The sequence below is a fragment of the Limulus polyphemus genome, unplaced genomic scaffold (assembly GCF_000517525.1).
Source record: "Limulus polyphemus unplaced genomic scaffold, Limulus_polyphemus-2.1.2 Scaffold414, whole genome shotgun sequence".
Taxonomy (NCBI): Eukaryota; Metazoa; Arthropoda; class Merostomata; order Xiphosura; family Limulidae; genus Limulus; species Limulus polyphemus.
Window position 1 is genome coordinate 149,253 of NW_013666024.1, and position 15,771 is coordinate 165,023.

Sequence of the window (15,771 nt, forward strand, 5' to 3'; positions counted from 1 at the left end):
GACTTTCTGATGGAAACGTAGTCATAAGGAAGAACTGAAAAGACTTTAGAACCAAAATTACGAAAGGCATGGTGGTCATAAATAAATACATATATATATATATATTCTACAGTCCCGATTTTATTCATTATTCACTAGAGCACTTGTGCCCAAAGAATCCTCAATCACTCCTACTAAATTTGAAACAGATGTAACTATGCCATAGCGAAGATATGTTCAATAATGTTAATTCTAGAAATCTGCCTGCCTACTCCGTATTTTTGATGGAAAGAAAATATTTAGGAAATTACCGACGGAATACTGATATGTTCTTCTCAACTGAACTGGACTTCTCATGTGAACTTTTAATACGGGAACTAAAAGATAAGTGCACTATTTTCTGATATATATAAGCTTCTATGCGAGAGGTGGACACATCTCTAACGTCTGCTTCTGTGAAAAAAGGAAAATCTTACCGTATTCTTCAGGCATTTAAACAATCGATCTTCGTCAACTTAGTTTATTTCACAAATACGTGATAACGGAAAACTACCAAACCTCGAAACACTAGTGATCAAAGATAGACATCGTCTTTTCCGAAAAAGCTTTTGAGTAAGTACGAGTAGTAATCATTCCCAACTTACAATTATTTCCTTCTATCTCGAGTTGAACAAGAATTTTCGAACAGCAAGAGCCTTAAAAGCACGTGAATCTTAGTTTAACAATGCTCATAGAGAGAGAGAGAGAGAGACGTGTTAGAACAGTCTAGACTTCAGTAAAATCGGTAATCATCAAAACATTACATCGGCCGCCAACAACAGGCCTGTTTAAAGAAACAAAAAAATATGGTTCTGCTGTTATATACTATAGTAAAACCTGAAACATACTTGCAAAATTATCGAAGGGAACAGCACAATTTTAAAAAGTTAATAAAAATGTGCAACGAAACAGGATACTTATTAAATCGTTGACATAATTTCTGTGTTTGCAAATGAAAAAAAAATGTGCCAGTGAAACAAAAAGATCATTGCAAAAATATTGCATCAAAAAAAAACAACTAATGCAAATAATGATTATAGATGATTAACAGAGAATAAATGCACCCTAGATTATAAGAATCATGAAATCGTTCATGAGTATGAGAATGTTATTCAGCTTTTTATGGCTCACTGCCGAAAGAAAAGGCAGCTTCTAGTTTCCACTAGTGCATATCTTAGAGTTTTTCCACGACTACCATCCAATTTCCACTGGTGCATATCTTCTGAGTTTTTCCACGACTACCATCCAATTTATAGAAGACACAAATAAGAGATTATTCAGCGTGTGCGATTTTAAAGGTAAGCCTTTCTTCATCAGGGGCACTGATGAATAATGGTTTACATTTCGAAAGCGCTCGAGTAATTGGGTTTCTTATATTTATCTTTCGTTGAAATTTTTGAACTTAATATTTTTCTTAACATCATTATTTTATAGAAATAGAATATTATTTAATTTCATTTGTTTGTATTTTTTTTATCAAGTACCGCAAACTTATAATAAATTATCTATATTTAATTAAAATCGAATTATTTAAGTATGTTAATGTTATATAATACGTAATAATAAATAGTATTTCCATGACATTTGCCCCTATTTTCATTTTTAAATAGCTATTGAGATCGATGTATTGGCACTGTTTCAATAACATGCGGTAATATTACTTTGAAACAGTGGCATGTCTGCTGACTTATACTGCTAGAAAACTGGTTTCGATACCCGTGGTGGGCAGAGCACAGATAGCTCTTTGTGTTGCTTTGTGCTTAATAATAAACAACAACAAATTACTTCGAACTCCCCCAGTAGGTCAGGGGTAAGTTTATGGACTTACAACGTTAAATTCCTTGGCTCGATTCCCCGTAGTAGAATAAGCGCAAATGGCTCATTATGTAACTTTGGGCTAAAACAAAACAATAATCCTACTTGATATTATTTGAAACGTAGGAAAGTACAAAACAAGATATATAGCAGGTTTATACCACGTGACAACTATTTTAGTAACAAGCTTTTAGGTCCGTTATTAGGACCGAAAGTTTAATATGAAAATAGTTTTGAAATGGTGTAAACTCGTTTTGTAATAGGTTTTACTACAGTTAAACTTAGTATGCCAGATTTATACCACGTGACAACTATTTTAGTAACAAGCTTTTAGGTCCGTTATTAGGACCGAAAGTTTAATGTGAAAATAGTTTTGAAATGGTGTAAACTCGTTTTGTAATAGGTTTTACTACAGTTAAACTTAGTATGCCAGATTTATACGCAAAAGAATTTCTTGAATTTATATTATATGTAAAGCAGAAGTGTTCAAAATGCTTAGAAATTATATATATATGTTTCATCAAATTAATGTAGTGTTATTAGGCTAATGTTAATTTGCTCAATTGTTGTTAATTTACGTATACATTTTTTTCCATATCTCTCTGTATAGCCGTCTTTTTTAAGTATTTGAAAATGAACAGATAGATTCACGTGCAATATTGACCTGAAAGTAACATGCGTTAGTCTTCCAGGAGAAAAAAACAAACAGAACAAAACAAACTATTACACTACGTTCCTTAACATTAGCTTTGATGAAATTCAATAATTCCAAGAATCTTGTTTCCTTACCATTATTAAGTATCTATTCTTCGCGTATCTAAACAACTAAAACACGTACACATTTTTTTATGCACCCTCGCCTTAATTAAACTTGAAAACGATTCTCAAGGCACCATGTTAATCATGAGCTAAAACATCTCTTACTCTTATTTATGAATTACTTTTCAGGAAAATGTTTACGAATTCATTCTTTTATTTTTCTTTTAAATGTCTAGAAATAACAAGTAAACGCAAGAAATGGTAGTTAAAACACAGGCAGTGGTAAAAATTATTTCTCAATTATTTGTGTGACTAAAAATTATATTTTAAATAGTTAATTTTATGCAATGCATTTTTGAAGCCTATCCCCAGTGGCACAGCGGTATGTCTACAGACTTAGCTCCTCGAAACCGGGTTTCAATACCCGTGGTGGGCAGAGCAAAGATAGCCTTTTGGGTAGGTTTGTGCTTAACAATAACAGTGTTCAGCATTTTTGAAGAAGCAAACTTCTTTCTTTTCTTTTTTAAGCTAACGTCTTCCAGTGAGTCAGAGATACGCTTTCGGACTTACGATAAAAAAATCCGGGGTTCGATTCCCCCTGTAGACAAAGTGCAGACGACCAGCTGTAAAACTTTATGTTAAAAAACTTTTGTACTAGTAGTTGACTTTAAGGTTCTGTTGCACATAATTTAAATCTACCATCCTATGCACATGATATATCATGATTTGAAGAAATAACACAACATTTTTAGTATTCTACTACATCCTGTCTAATCATTTCTAATAAGAAAATTTCTACACGCTTGACAGATGAGCGTGTATGGCCAAACCATTCTTCATCTCTTTGAGTGCTCGAATGAAGTTGTAAAGCAAATTCCCACAAAAAAAGAAAAATCGTTTTGGCTACCAACTCTGGACGTATCCCTTCTTTAACTATCTTCATCATAATGAATCTTAGAATTTTCTATATATTTTCTTACCAGAAGAAGTATTAAGAATACCTTCTGTTGGAATAATGTGATCTGGAATCATAATAAAGAACAAAGCTAAGGAAAAGATGTACCTGGAGAGAAAACACAGTATATTTTTTACGTTTTTATTCAATAGGAAAACCACCTTATTTCCAATCACATTTCAAATGCAGAAATTGCCAATTTAAAAACGCAGTACCAACTCAGAATAAAATGCATTTTGGCGGAGTTAGGCTGCATATTTTTTTTTTTTGTATTTTCACAAGGAGCCAATAAGGTATGACAAGGCGTGGTGCACGTAACTAAAGAGAGTTGAGTATGTCATATTAAAACGGGTTTGAATACGCAAATAAGCAAGTCTTGTTGCAACGACAACAAACAAGTCGTAGTGGAACGATATATAGCCTATCTAAATTTGGACATTATTTGGCGTTTTTATGTACTGCGGTGCCACCGAAAATTGGGCACTTCTGAAAAGTGTATGTAAAGCCCTTTCCTACGCAAGATATTAATACTCTTCAGACCAAAAGATGTATTCATATCAGGAGTTTATAATTTTCAAGACGGGGATATCCAGTGTGTTTAATGTCATTGGAAAACAAAGAATGTGGATCAACTTAGGGCACCAGGAACAACCAGAAATAGACCCATGTCAAGTCGTACTCAAGCTATAATGAAAAAAGGTCGGCATCTTGTGATAGAGAAAGGTCAGTGACAAAGTCATCAACGTACCCCCCCCCCCATAGACAACAGTATATAACACAAGTTGCTTTCACGACATATCTGTTCAATCGTCGCATACCTCAGACAGCTGGAGAATGAAATTGGTATTCATGCTATTTCACGTAAACATATACTGGCCAAACAGCTAGACACATCATCTATTGTTTTCTATGCGATCAGAATGTTGAAAACACCATTCTCACATATTACATAAGATATAGGAAGAATGTATAGAACAGTAGTGACCTTTGGCCATGAAAACCTTACGACAGCCTTTTGTAATAAAATTTACGCTACAGGGCTATCGTTAAGATGCAGAGTGGTCAGATAGAACATGACCGGACGTGGCGATATAGAATGTAACGACGTGGAAAGACTCCAAAATCATTTTAGCAAACCGTACTTAACCTCTGTGTTATGTGAATGCTGTACTAGTTATGAATGTACAACTTATGGGCTCTTACGCAGATTATGTAATCAACAAGGATTTTTAGGACATTTTATTCAAAAAGCTTTCAATATTCTTTTGAAACTTTACTCGAGCAGTAAAATTTTCAATGTTTTTATTGTTTTTTCGTTAGTATCATAATTATTTAGCATTCTTTCTTGGACTCTTAAGTAATTATATTATATAAAAAGGCAGCAAATGTACTTACTATAACAGTTTTATTAAGGAAATGAAATGGATAGAATACAATTATAAATAACTGAATATAATTAAGGATTCAATGTTATTTTGTACAAGGATGTCTAAAAATTTCAGTTTTTAAAATATAATGTGTTATCTTTTATTAATGAAATTCATAATATGTATCTCGTTTTTAAGTCGAATATCGAGTAAAAATGAGCCTACCAATGGAATTCTTGAACCACTTCTAGTTAGACCTTTGACCGTTAGGATACAAAACGATCGGAAACCCCTTTCCACTGGTGATACCATTCAGCTTGAGTGTGTGACAATGGGCTCGCGTCCTCCTGCCGAAATTACTTGGTGGAAAGGAAACACCCAGCTCCGGAGAACCAAGACCAGGTCTTCTGGTGATGGCAACTACACTTCTAGTGTGCTTACCATGAAGCCCTCTAGCGACGATAGCGGAAAGCTCATGACGTGTAGAGCTGTGAATCCATTGATGCCAAACAGTGCAATTGAAGACAGCTTGAAACTTGAAGTACACTGTAAGTAAAGACGTATGTATAAATAAAACTTTAATGGAATGTTTCAATTACAGTAAATTTGTTTCTCTAGAAATCATTTTGTGAATGAGATTTTTATCATAAATATAATTCTTATACAGCACAGAAAAGTTCGAAACGTTCGAGGTACAATAACATTAAAGATTTATAAAGTCTAATAGAACCACCAGGGAGCCTTCTTTTTGATTTATAAACTTCTTTACATAAGTATTATAACTTTTTTAGCTAAAAATTTGAAAAATAACATGATGTGGCTCTTCCCTCGGTGGTACAGCGGTAAGCTTACGGACTTACAACTCTAAAATCCAGGGCCCGATTCCCCGCGATGGACACAGCAGGTAGCCCAATGTGGCTTTTCTCACAAACAGTCATCATCTCTTCTGTATGTAGGTACAGTATCTTGTTACTTTTGTGCAAAATGTTCGATCAGAAAACACGTGTAAATATGTTGATAATAAACTGGTGGTTCTGAAGGTTGCCACGTGTTTCAATTTTCCATACTGTTAGCTGCTTTCAGAAACTCAGCCAGCCGTATAGGAAGTTATTTGGGTTTGCTTTGAAGCATTGCGTTCAGTATAGGAAGTTATTTGGGTTTGCTTTGAAGCATTGCGTTCAAGGGACAAGAACAAAAACTTTTTTTGTTACTTAATCCTTAAATAAAAAAAACGAATTTAGCCAGCATGTTCGCTCGTGGGGAAACATTTACAGAAACAAAATAATTTAAGCAGTTAAGATAGCGTATCCATCATGGTAGTACTTATATTTTGCCACAATATTTGTTTCAAGAAACGCTGGTTGACATAACACAAAAATTAGAAGAAAAAAATACATTTTTATTAAAAGTCCTACTTTAATGATACTTAAATTAAACATTAAATTAGAAAAACTTATTTACCCTGATAGCTGTTTTTAAACAGACGACTCTATTATTGTGATCTTCCGATAAGTCTGACGGATTGTGATGCTAAAAATTGGGTTTCGATACTTGCGGTGGGCAGAGTACAGAGCCCATTGTGTTGCCCTGTTCTTTACAACAAACAAACCAATAGATCATTGTAAGAATATACTTGGAACCTATAATGCGCTTAAATAAAACAGTAGAGGTTCATTATAACACATCAAATTAAGGGCGCATGAAATAAAACCCACGTTTTCTGTGTGCGGTTTTCTTATAGCAAAGCCACATCAGGCTATCTGCTGTCTTCATCGAACCCCTGATTTTAGCAGTGTAAATCCGAAGACTTACCGCTGTTCCAGCGGGGGACTTCTGGGTTTCGATGAGCACGGTAAGATCAGATGTTTTCCTCGAAAAAGAAAAATGTCTAAGTACCACTCAGATTTGTTGATTTTAGCAACTTGCTGAGATCTAATGTTAAATATCAATGGTATGAACATAAACACAAGAAAAATTCAGCTTTTTTAACCTAAGCCCCCCAGTGGCACAGCGGTATGTCTGCGGACTTACAACGCTAGATACAGGATTTCGATACCCGTGGTGGGCAGAGCACAGATAGCCCATTGTGTAGCTTTGTGCTTAATTACAAACAAACAATTTTTAACATAAAATATTTCCTCTCTACTTTTAAAAAACAACAAACAAATAACCAAATAAATAAATAAAATAATTCATGTATACTTTTGTATTACATCTGCATTACCGGAACAGTATTTCACTTGTATGAATGGTACATTACTTAGTATCTACATTTAATAGACAATCAATAAAAGTTTTTGGAATATATCTCGAGAAAGTTTACTTGAACATAACTTCCAATAGAAGAAAAATATTTCCAGTTAGAACACCATCTGGTCAATAACATAAAAGACTGCGGGATCGTAATATTGAGTGTGGTTGTGATTAAATTTGTAAACATTTTGATCAATATTGGTCCAGATATTTTTTATTTAAATCCCCTACTTTTAACATGATTTAAAATAAAACACACTAAAGGCGTTATTTCTTAACGCTTGAACTATTTAGGTTAGTTATTTCTGTCACACAGAAAATGTATTGAATGTATTCGCATTTTTTATCGTAATTACATTTTCGAGGATATGTTTTTTTTGTTTTTTTTACCGTGTATCTGAATAATAATAATTTAGAAGTATATTAGATATTGTGCATTTATTAGATATCTTGATTTTTTTAATTATAATTTTTCAATGAATCGACTCGTTTTCAGTTTTATTGTGATACGTCAATTCTAAATGTAATATTATAAAATCTAAGTTCACAGAGAAATGTATCTAAACCATTGCATTAGATAATTGTTCGGTGTATGCTTAAAATCTGTTTTCTATTATCTTACACAAAGTATTAACGGTCACAACAAGTAATAAACATAATTTCCAAAAATATCGGTAATTATGTGTACGTTTCATACGTCCTGTTTTTGGTGCATTTTACACACACGTATTATTTATCAGCCCTGAATAAATAGTTCTCCCATTACTTTTTCAGATATGATCACTTTCTAATTTGGGGTTTTTACGCGTTTCGTTTCCTTTATTTTACGACAACTTTTACATGCTGGTAGTGGCGTTTTGATTTTGACAGAAGTATAGACTTTCAGAGTTGTTCAAATGTTAGTGGATCGGTCTACGGGTATATAGACCAGACAACATGAAAAAGGTCATAAAAGGTCAACTATGCTATCTATTAATCCATATCTGAAGATTAATTCAATATGAACAATAGACTAACATTTGAAGAGATTATCACTGACCGGTCGACACGAAACAGACTTCATCAGCTTGATTTAAAAACGAGAAAACTCGTTTCAGCTCTGTAGTTGATTTAATACGTCGTACAACTCGTTTGTACTTCTCCCAAAATACCAGAATGATAGCAACGGCGTTGGGCGCATGTGCTCTACACGGATGAGAAACGTTTTTCACGAGTTTGTGTCTCGAGCCAGAGGTGAATAAATATATTTAGTGCAACATCGCTGAATATGACAATTTAGGTGACCGTTTATTTAATAAATATATAGTTCCATGGCTACAGCCATATGTTTCCACACACCCCCTTTTTTTAAAGCTGAATTATGTTAAATTTTGCACCTTCATCATATGTTGTTTGAATTGGCAATTTATTAATAAATAACCTTAATAATCGCACTCAAGGCAACCCATTTTATCTGTAGCTTTCATGCAAACCAGCTAGGCTGAATAAACCTTCCCGCAGAATGTCTTACTTAACTAATCGATTTTCAGTTATACAAACAAAAAGAATTGTTAAACTTTTCCATAACTTATATTGAACGGTCACTAACGATGGATATATTTTAAAAGTGACTTACATCGTATCGTTCTTCTTACTTATTTATTTACTTTTTCAGATCCTCCCCAACTCAGCCTGAGATTAGGCAGCAAACTACGTCACACTCACATTCAGGAAGATAATGACGTATACCTAGAATGTAAAATTCGGGCTAACCCATGGGTTACAGAGGTAATGTGGAAGTTCGAGAGGAAAGACTTAATAACAAACACATCAGCTGGTATCATAGTCAGTAATCAGTCTTTGGTATTGCAAAAAGTGAAACGGTCCAGTAGAGGGCACTATCTCTGCGCAGCAATAAATCCAGAAGGGTACGGAGAGAGCAACGCCATTTTTCTCCGAGTGCAATGTAAGAATTATATTTTTGTTCTGAAAACAGTAAAAAATTATCTTCGTGTGCTAATGATTAATAACAATACATCCAACTTTTATTGACACTTGTAAGTTTGACGTTAGATTTAAATGCCACATATACAGAATAAATGTATTTATTTTTCATTCAAAATATTCATTAACCCCCAGTCTCGTTAAGCACTATTTAAACAATAATATACTAAACTATATATGTTTGTAAAGTTTCGAAATCTTTGTGAGACAAGAAACTTAGCTAACGAATTCATGATGTTAGGTCTGAATAATTGTTTCACCAATGTTAGCTTAACAATAAAGAGGCTTAATTCAAGTAGAAAGATCTTAATATAGGTAATTTATTTTTGAGCTAAGTAATTGTGATTAATTAATGGTGGTCTGTAATTTCCTACTTATAACTCATTTAGGCTGCTATTACTTACTAATAACTCATTTAGGCTGCTATTACTTTTAATGTTGATCTTATAACTTTTCATTAACGTTTAAGAAATTATATACACACATGTGCATATACATCTATCTAAGGATGCAGTGAGTGGCGGGTGCCGTTCAAATAATTTTCACACTAAACATAAAAACACAGATTAATGACAATCAGGTATGGGTGTATACTTTCAAAACAAAACCATGAGGAATAAATCAACAACTATGTTATGTAATTGTTTCTGAACCACGAATGTCAGACGTAATTAACGTCTGCAAATTTGTAACCTTTCTAATCTTCTAGCTAGTGACATTTGGGTACTTTTTTGTTAAATACAGATCATGTTTGTTATTTTCTCCATGTGGCATGCCAGAGAAAATCGAATATGTGATGACACATAGCAATAATACTACTAATGACATGTGATATTTCTTAATGGACATCTCTTCGGCAGCAATCTAGAACAAAGTTTCGTTGAAATACCATCAATACAATTTTTCTTTCTAAAACGTAGTGATGTGTAAGTTAAGAGCTTACGCTATTTTGAGTCTAATTGTGGTTAATCATTTAAGAGCTTACAATATTTTGAGTCTAATTGTGGTTAATTATTTAAGAGCTTACGATATTTTGGGTAGCCATAATTAGATTCAAAATATCGTAAGCTCTTAAGTAATTAACCACCATTAGACTCAAAATATTGTAAGCTCTTAAATGATTAACCACAATTAGACTCAAAATATCGTAAGCTCTTAAATAGTTAACACAATTAGACTCAAAATATTGTAAGCTCTTAAATGATTAACCACAATTAGATTTATTTAAGAGCTTACGATATTTTGAATCTAATTATGGTTAACTATTTCACTTTTCCGCGATGTTTTATGAAAAGGGGGGGATACAAATAAAAAGGGAAGTTCAGTTATCTGCTAATTCCTTCTTTTGTTCCTGTTAATGTTGTTGTTGCTAGACGCCCCAGTGTGCAAACCTGATCAGAAGCTAACGTATGGGATTCCTCAATACGACAAAGTTAAGGTTCTGTGCCAGGTAGAAGCCGATCCTCCGGAGGTCACGTTTCGCTGGAATTATAACAACTCTCTGGAAAAATTGGAGATCGTCAACTTCGAAAATAACGGTTTATCAAGCATGGCCACTTTTACTCCCAGGAATAACCAAGACTTCGGCTCTTTGCTCTGCTGGGCAACCAATGATGTGGGAATTCAGCGAGAACCTTGTGTCTATACAGTGATTCCCGCAGGTGGGATGTTGTATCATGGAAATTGTGTTTTATTACATCTTTTTTTTATATATTTTAATAAAGCTGAAATGTTAAGTATGTATGGTATTTTTGTTACTAAGAGAGTTACACGTGGATAACTGCAAATTAAAATGGCTTTGAAGAGGTACATTAGGTACTCATGTTGATCCCCAAGTGAATCACACGTGGAATGTACACCGAGTAAATGTTCCTTTTTGTATATACATACGGAAAATATTTTGTAAAAAGTAGAGCAAAAAAAAAGTTTCCGATATCATATAAAGTACTAAAATCAATATAGCCATTGTTACTATTACTGAACAAAATCTACAATTCACAGAACTCTGACACCACTTAAGTCAGTAAAGAGAAATTTGTTAATAGTTTTCATTACTACCAGCAAATATTTCTGAGGATTCCGTAATTAAAAGGCAACAGTTAAATGAATTATCAGCGCACATTACGGACTTAAAAGTATATATATATATATAAACCAAGTTATGCTATATTTGACGACCGTGCATCTTGACAGTAGCTCTGCAGCATGGTTTTCATTGCAAAAAGCTCTGTTGTAAAACCAAATCTGTCATGTACAAAGCACACCACTTCTTCCTTCAAGCTTTCCATAAGTCATTTAGTTAAGAAGAAAAGCGGTTTTCTAGCGTCTGTTTCAACAGTACGACCACACAAAAATCTTTAGACGTTACTTTCAATGACTTGACCGGTGTATCTCCGTTTGTAATAACATGAATACCCGTTTCATTTTGTCTTTACCTTTAACTTTGTGTTCATGAACCCTCACCTGTTTCAAGATAACACACTTTTCTAACCATCGCTGAGGTACGGCTTGTTGCATGTCTTTTTCTGGGTGATCTTGGTGTAAAAGAATGCATTGCAACTGCATCTTGACGTTGTTTGGCGTTGCATACATATTGTGCTGCCAGTATGCGTTAGAGATAATAGTTCTGTGTGTCACACGTGCTTCGCATGATATGGTTGAACTGATCGAACCTTTGACCACTTTTGACGGAATCAACATTTCAAGACCCCAGTTAATGTTTGGTTTAAGCCATTTACAATAGTTTCTTCTCCTTTGTTGGTCATTAGCAAAGATATTTTTACTGATAATCATAACAAACAGATCATAAACATATGTTCATACCGGAAATTTAGAATTTCCAAGATGGTGATATCGCATTGGAAAACAAAGGAATGTGGATCAACTTGGGCCATCGCGATTTTATATTGCCTGTGTTTGACACGCGACTTTCTGATTTTCTTATTCAAAATCGTTTTAATAAGTTACTCAACCCTCTACAAAATAATAGAACAATGCAAACAAATAGAACAATGTTTGTTTGATATTGACTTTATAATAAACGACTTTGAGAAAAGGCTTGTACATTTACTTCTCAAAGTGATTAAGTGATAATCAGAGTTTCTTGTATTCTATCTATGACAAATTACAAGTAATATTATTAAATCATATCAATGATACCCCTGAGTTAATATTTATGCACAAACAAGTATCAGATAACTAGTTATGTGGTGTAATATGCAAATGTTTACTGTTAGAGTTCATGTCCACAAATTCCAGTTTAGCATTACAGACTTTGCAATCGTTCGTAACTAAGGCATATGATTACTTAGTACATAAATGTGGCACGTTTAAAAGGAGTGAATCAAGGAGCTGTAATGTGGCTTCTTCCTCCAAAAGAATTGCTACCGGTTTGTCGGCAGTGTTTGGAACTGAATCACGTGCTGTAAAGCGCCCTCAGAATATCTCGTACATGTTTGATTGGTTTCGCTTCTGGTAAGCATGCTGGCTAGTCTGTTTACCCTAAGCCTTCTTCTATCATAAAGTTGCTAATCTGTTTTACATGGTGCGCGTTATCTAGTAGTGGAAAGTCTTTATCAATTGCACCTGCATACAACAACATTAATGATTCTAAGGTTGCATCCCTTTATCTTACGTCATTAACTGTGATACGACGTAGCACATGAAGGTGACTGTGGCCTCTAGTAATAATCCCTGTCTAGATCGGTATGTCAACACCGCCATATACATGTTTTCCTTCGTGAAATTGGAAACTGGATCTTGTCCCAACTACCCTCCAAAGGCGTAGTGAAAAGCTTGATTTGTTTATGAGCAAGATGTTCACTCTGGTGCTGTTTGATTAATGCACATGTTCCTTACACCCCTGAGGCTCACCGGTTGCATGGAGTCCATACAGTCAAACAGCGGTCGTCGCGCGGGTTTCTCAACGTAGATCTGTCTTGCCCAAATTTTCAGCCAACTGTATTGAAAGCCAGTTCATACTCTGTGTGACTTGTAGCTATTTTTACAATGACTAACCAATTATTCCTCACATCATGAAAATGTCTAGATATATTCTTTTAGGGTCTGGCATGTTTCACTCTCAACCTGGAAAGCTTTACACAGTTTGATGTTGCTCAAACTGTTAAATATGAAATACAGTATTTCCTTCGCTCTTACATACAACGGAAATGTGCATATCAGATCACATGTTTTGCATAACAGTTAACTTAGGTTGCTATATATATATATATATATATATATATATATATATATATATTTATATGTACACACACACATATACATACAATTTGTGTGAAGAAAATAAATAATGTGCTCTTACATTTAAGATAGTTTGAAAATCTGAAGTATTAAAAACAACTTTTACTGTACATTTTGCTAATACTTTGTCTTCACTGAAAACCGTCAGCATATAACTAGAAATGTCTAGCTCACTTACATTTAACTTGGACTTTATCAAATTCCTTTTCGAATTACTTTCTAACATTTCGGAGTGCGTGTACATTATAAGATCATAATAAGTAGACAACTTTCAGAAGTTTAAATGTTTTAATTCTTTTTTGTAGTTTATTTTGAATTATCAGAAGTTATGGCCAACTATATAGTGTAGAAATAATTTTTCATAACCTGTTTCTCCTGAAAGTAAGCTGTAAACAGCGCCATTAAGCTATTGATATTGTTCTGTTGGTTAATGTTTACCTTTATTTTTAAGCAACTTCCAGGAAAACTTCTACGTTTAATAAGTATAAATGTAGCAATTAATCGCGTTAAATAAATTATTTCAGTTTTTGTTTACCTGAACTGAAATTTGATTTCAAATGAATTAAGAATTCTGATTTTTTTTTCTCGAATCTGGTCCTTTATAATTAAGCATAAAGAGTGCCTACTACAAAGTGACAATGATGATAAAATTTGGAGAAAAAAAATTCTCGTGATAAATAATAAAACCATAGAAAATTTCCAACTCTTTTGTTATATGCATCATAAGCATGCGATAGCACAAAATATATGCCTGTAAAGTGATCAGAAATTATTAGAACATTTCCTTCCCGTGATGGTTTTCCTTCTAGATTTATATTATTCTGAGAAGAATTATTTTAAAATTAAGTGCAGTCACGTTTGTGATTTGTTGGTACGTAGTGTAAAGTTATTAGATAATTTAAGTTTTGGGATTGTGTAGGAATTCTTAATAACATGCGTTAAACAAAAACAGATCGCTGAATTACGCTGATTGTTTACCTCAAATGGATGAAAATTTATAATGTACTGGAACAAAATTAATTTTCTTTGAGGATGATTTAATTGTTTATAACTATTATTATGTAAATTAGATCCTAAAGAATCCTGAAACTTAAAATTAGAATAATAAACAAGAATTATATATATCTATTAATTTTCGAATTATCCACAGTGCTTCAGACCTATAACCTAAACTCTTTATAGTAAATTTGAGTAAAAGAAAACACTGGGGCTTATTTATCTATATTATTCTCTTTGGGTTTCTTAATTTAAATTACGCGTTAAGTAAATCGTTATTTATATGATAATAAAGATTCGCTATTTCTGATCTAATATTTTTTCTTATTTACCAGTCATAAAAACTTACCCCCCCCCCCGACGTAGCACAGAGGTATGTCTGCAGATTTACAACGCTAGAATCCGGGTTTCGATACCCGTGGTGGGCAGAGCACAGATATATGTACATTGTGTAGCTTTGTGCTTAATTACAAACAAGCAAACGTAAGAACTTTTGTCAGTTAAAGACCCCCCCCCCCCCAAAAAAAAGAAAAAAAAAGACAAGTAATCCACTTGTGGTCTAACTTCTTGTTAACCTAGTTTCAAATGACAAAAAAAATGTCAGTATTAATGTCACTACCCTGTGTGGAAGTCGGGTTCACAACAAAGGATCTAGTAATACCAGTTACGAGTGTGTACATCTGCATCAACCCTACGTAGTCTTTATTTATTTTCTGCTTGCTCCACTTAAGTTAGTTGAGAGCCTTGAATTCTGCATACACTAGATGCAGGAACGGTTTCTTATAGAACCATTTTTAGCATCATCTCATTGTTAAGACCCACCAAACAGCTTTTTTACTACGCAGATTTAATATTTTTCTTCCTTTCCTAATATTTATACAACATAAGATTTATTTATATATGGAAGTCTACGAGCATTTGTAAAAATATAAAATGATTACTTTGCCTGTAAAGTGATCAGAAATTATTAGAACATTTCCCGTTATGGTTTTCCTTCTAGAGTAATATTCTTCTGAGAAGAATTATTTCAAAATTAAGTGCAGTCACGTTTGTGATTTGTTAGTACGTAGTGTAAAGCTATTAAATAATTTTTGTAACATGATTACATCCTGTGTATCGCACTGAGTAGTTCTATAACATGATTACATTTTATGTGTTGTGATAAGTAGTTATATAACATGATTACATTTTGTGTTATAATAAAGATACACAGAATGTAATCATGTTATAGAACTAGGCAATGAGTAGTTCTATAACATGATTACATTCTGTGTATCGCAATGAGTAGTTCTATAACATGATTACATACTGTGTATTGCAATAAGTAGTTCTATAACATGATAACATTCTGTGTATCGCAATAAG

The 15,771-nt window shown here is 33.4% G+C and overlaps 1 protein-coding gene across 1 annotated transcript in view; it reads left to right on the top strand.

Annotated features, from left to right (window-relative positions):
• LOC106458082 (nephrin-like) overlaps positions 1–15,771 on the top strand; it is a 103,456-nt gene that overhangs the window by 62,495 nt on the left and 25,190 nt on the right. Inside the window, exons 5-7 of the mRNA XM_013917537.2 lie at positions 5,166–5,462; positions 8,822–9,112; positions 10,524–10,811. Of these exons, the coding sequence (XP_013772991.2) occupies positions 5,166–5,462; positions 8,822–9,112; positions 10,524–10,811 (876 nt within the window). The remainder of the gene's footprint in view (positions 1–5,165; positions 5,463–8,821; positions 9,113–10,523; positions 10,812–15,771) is intronic.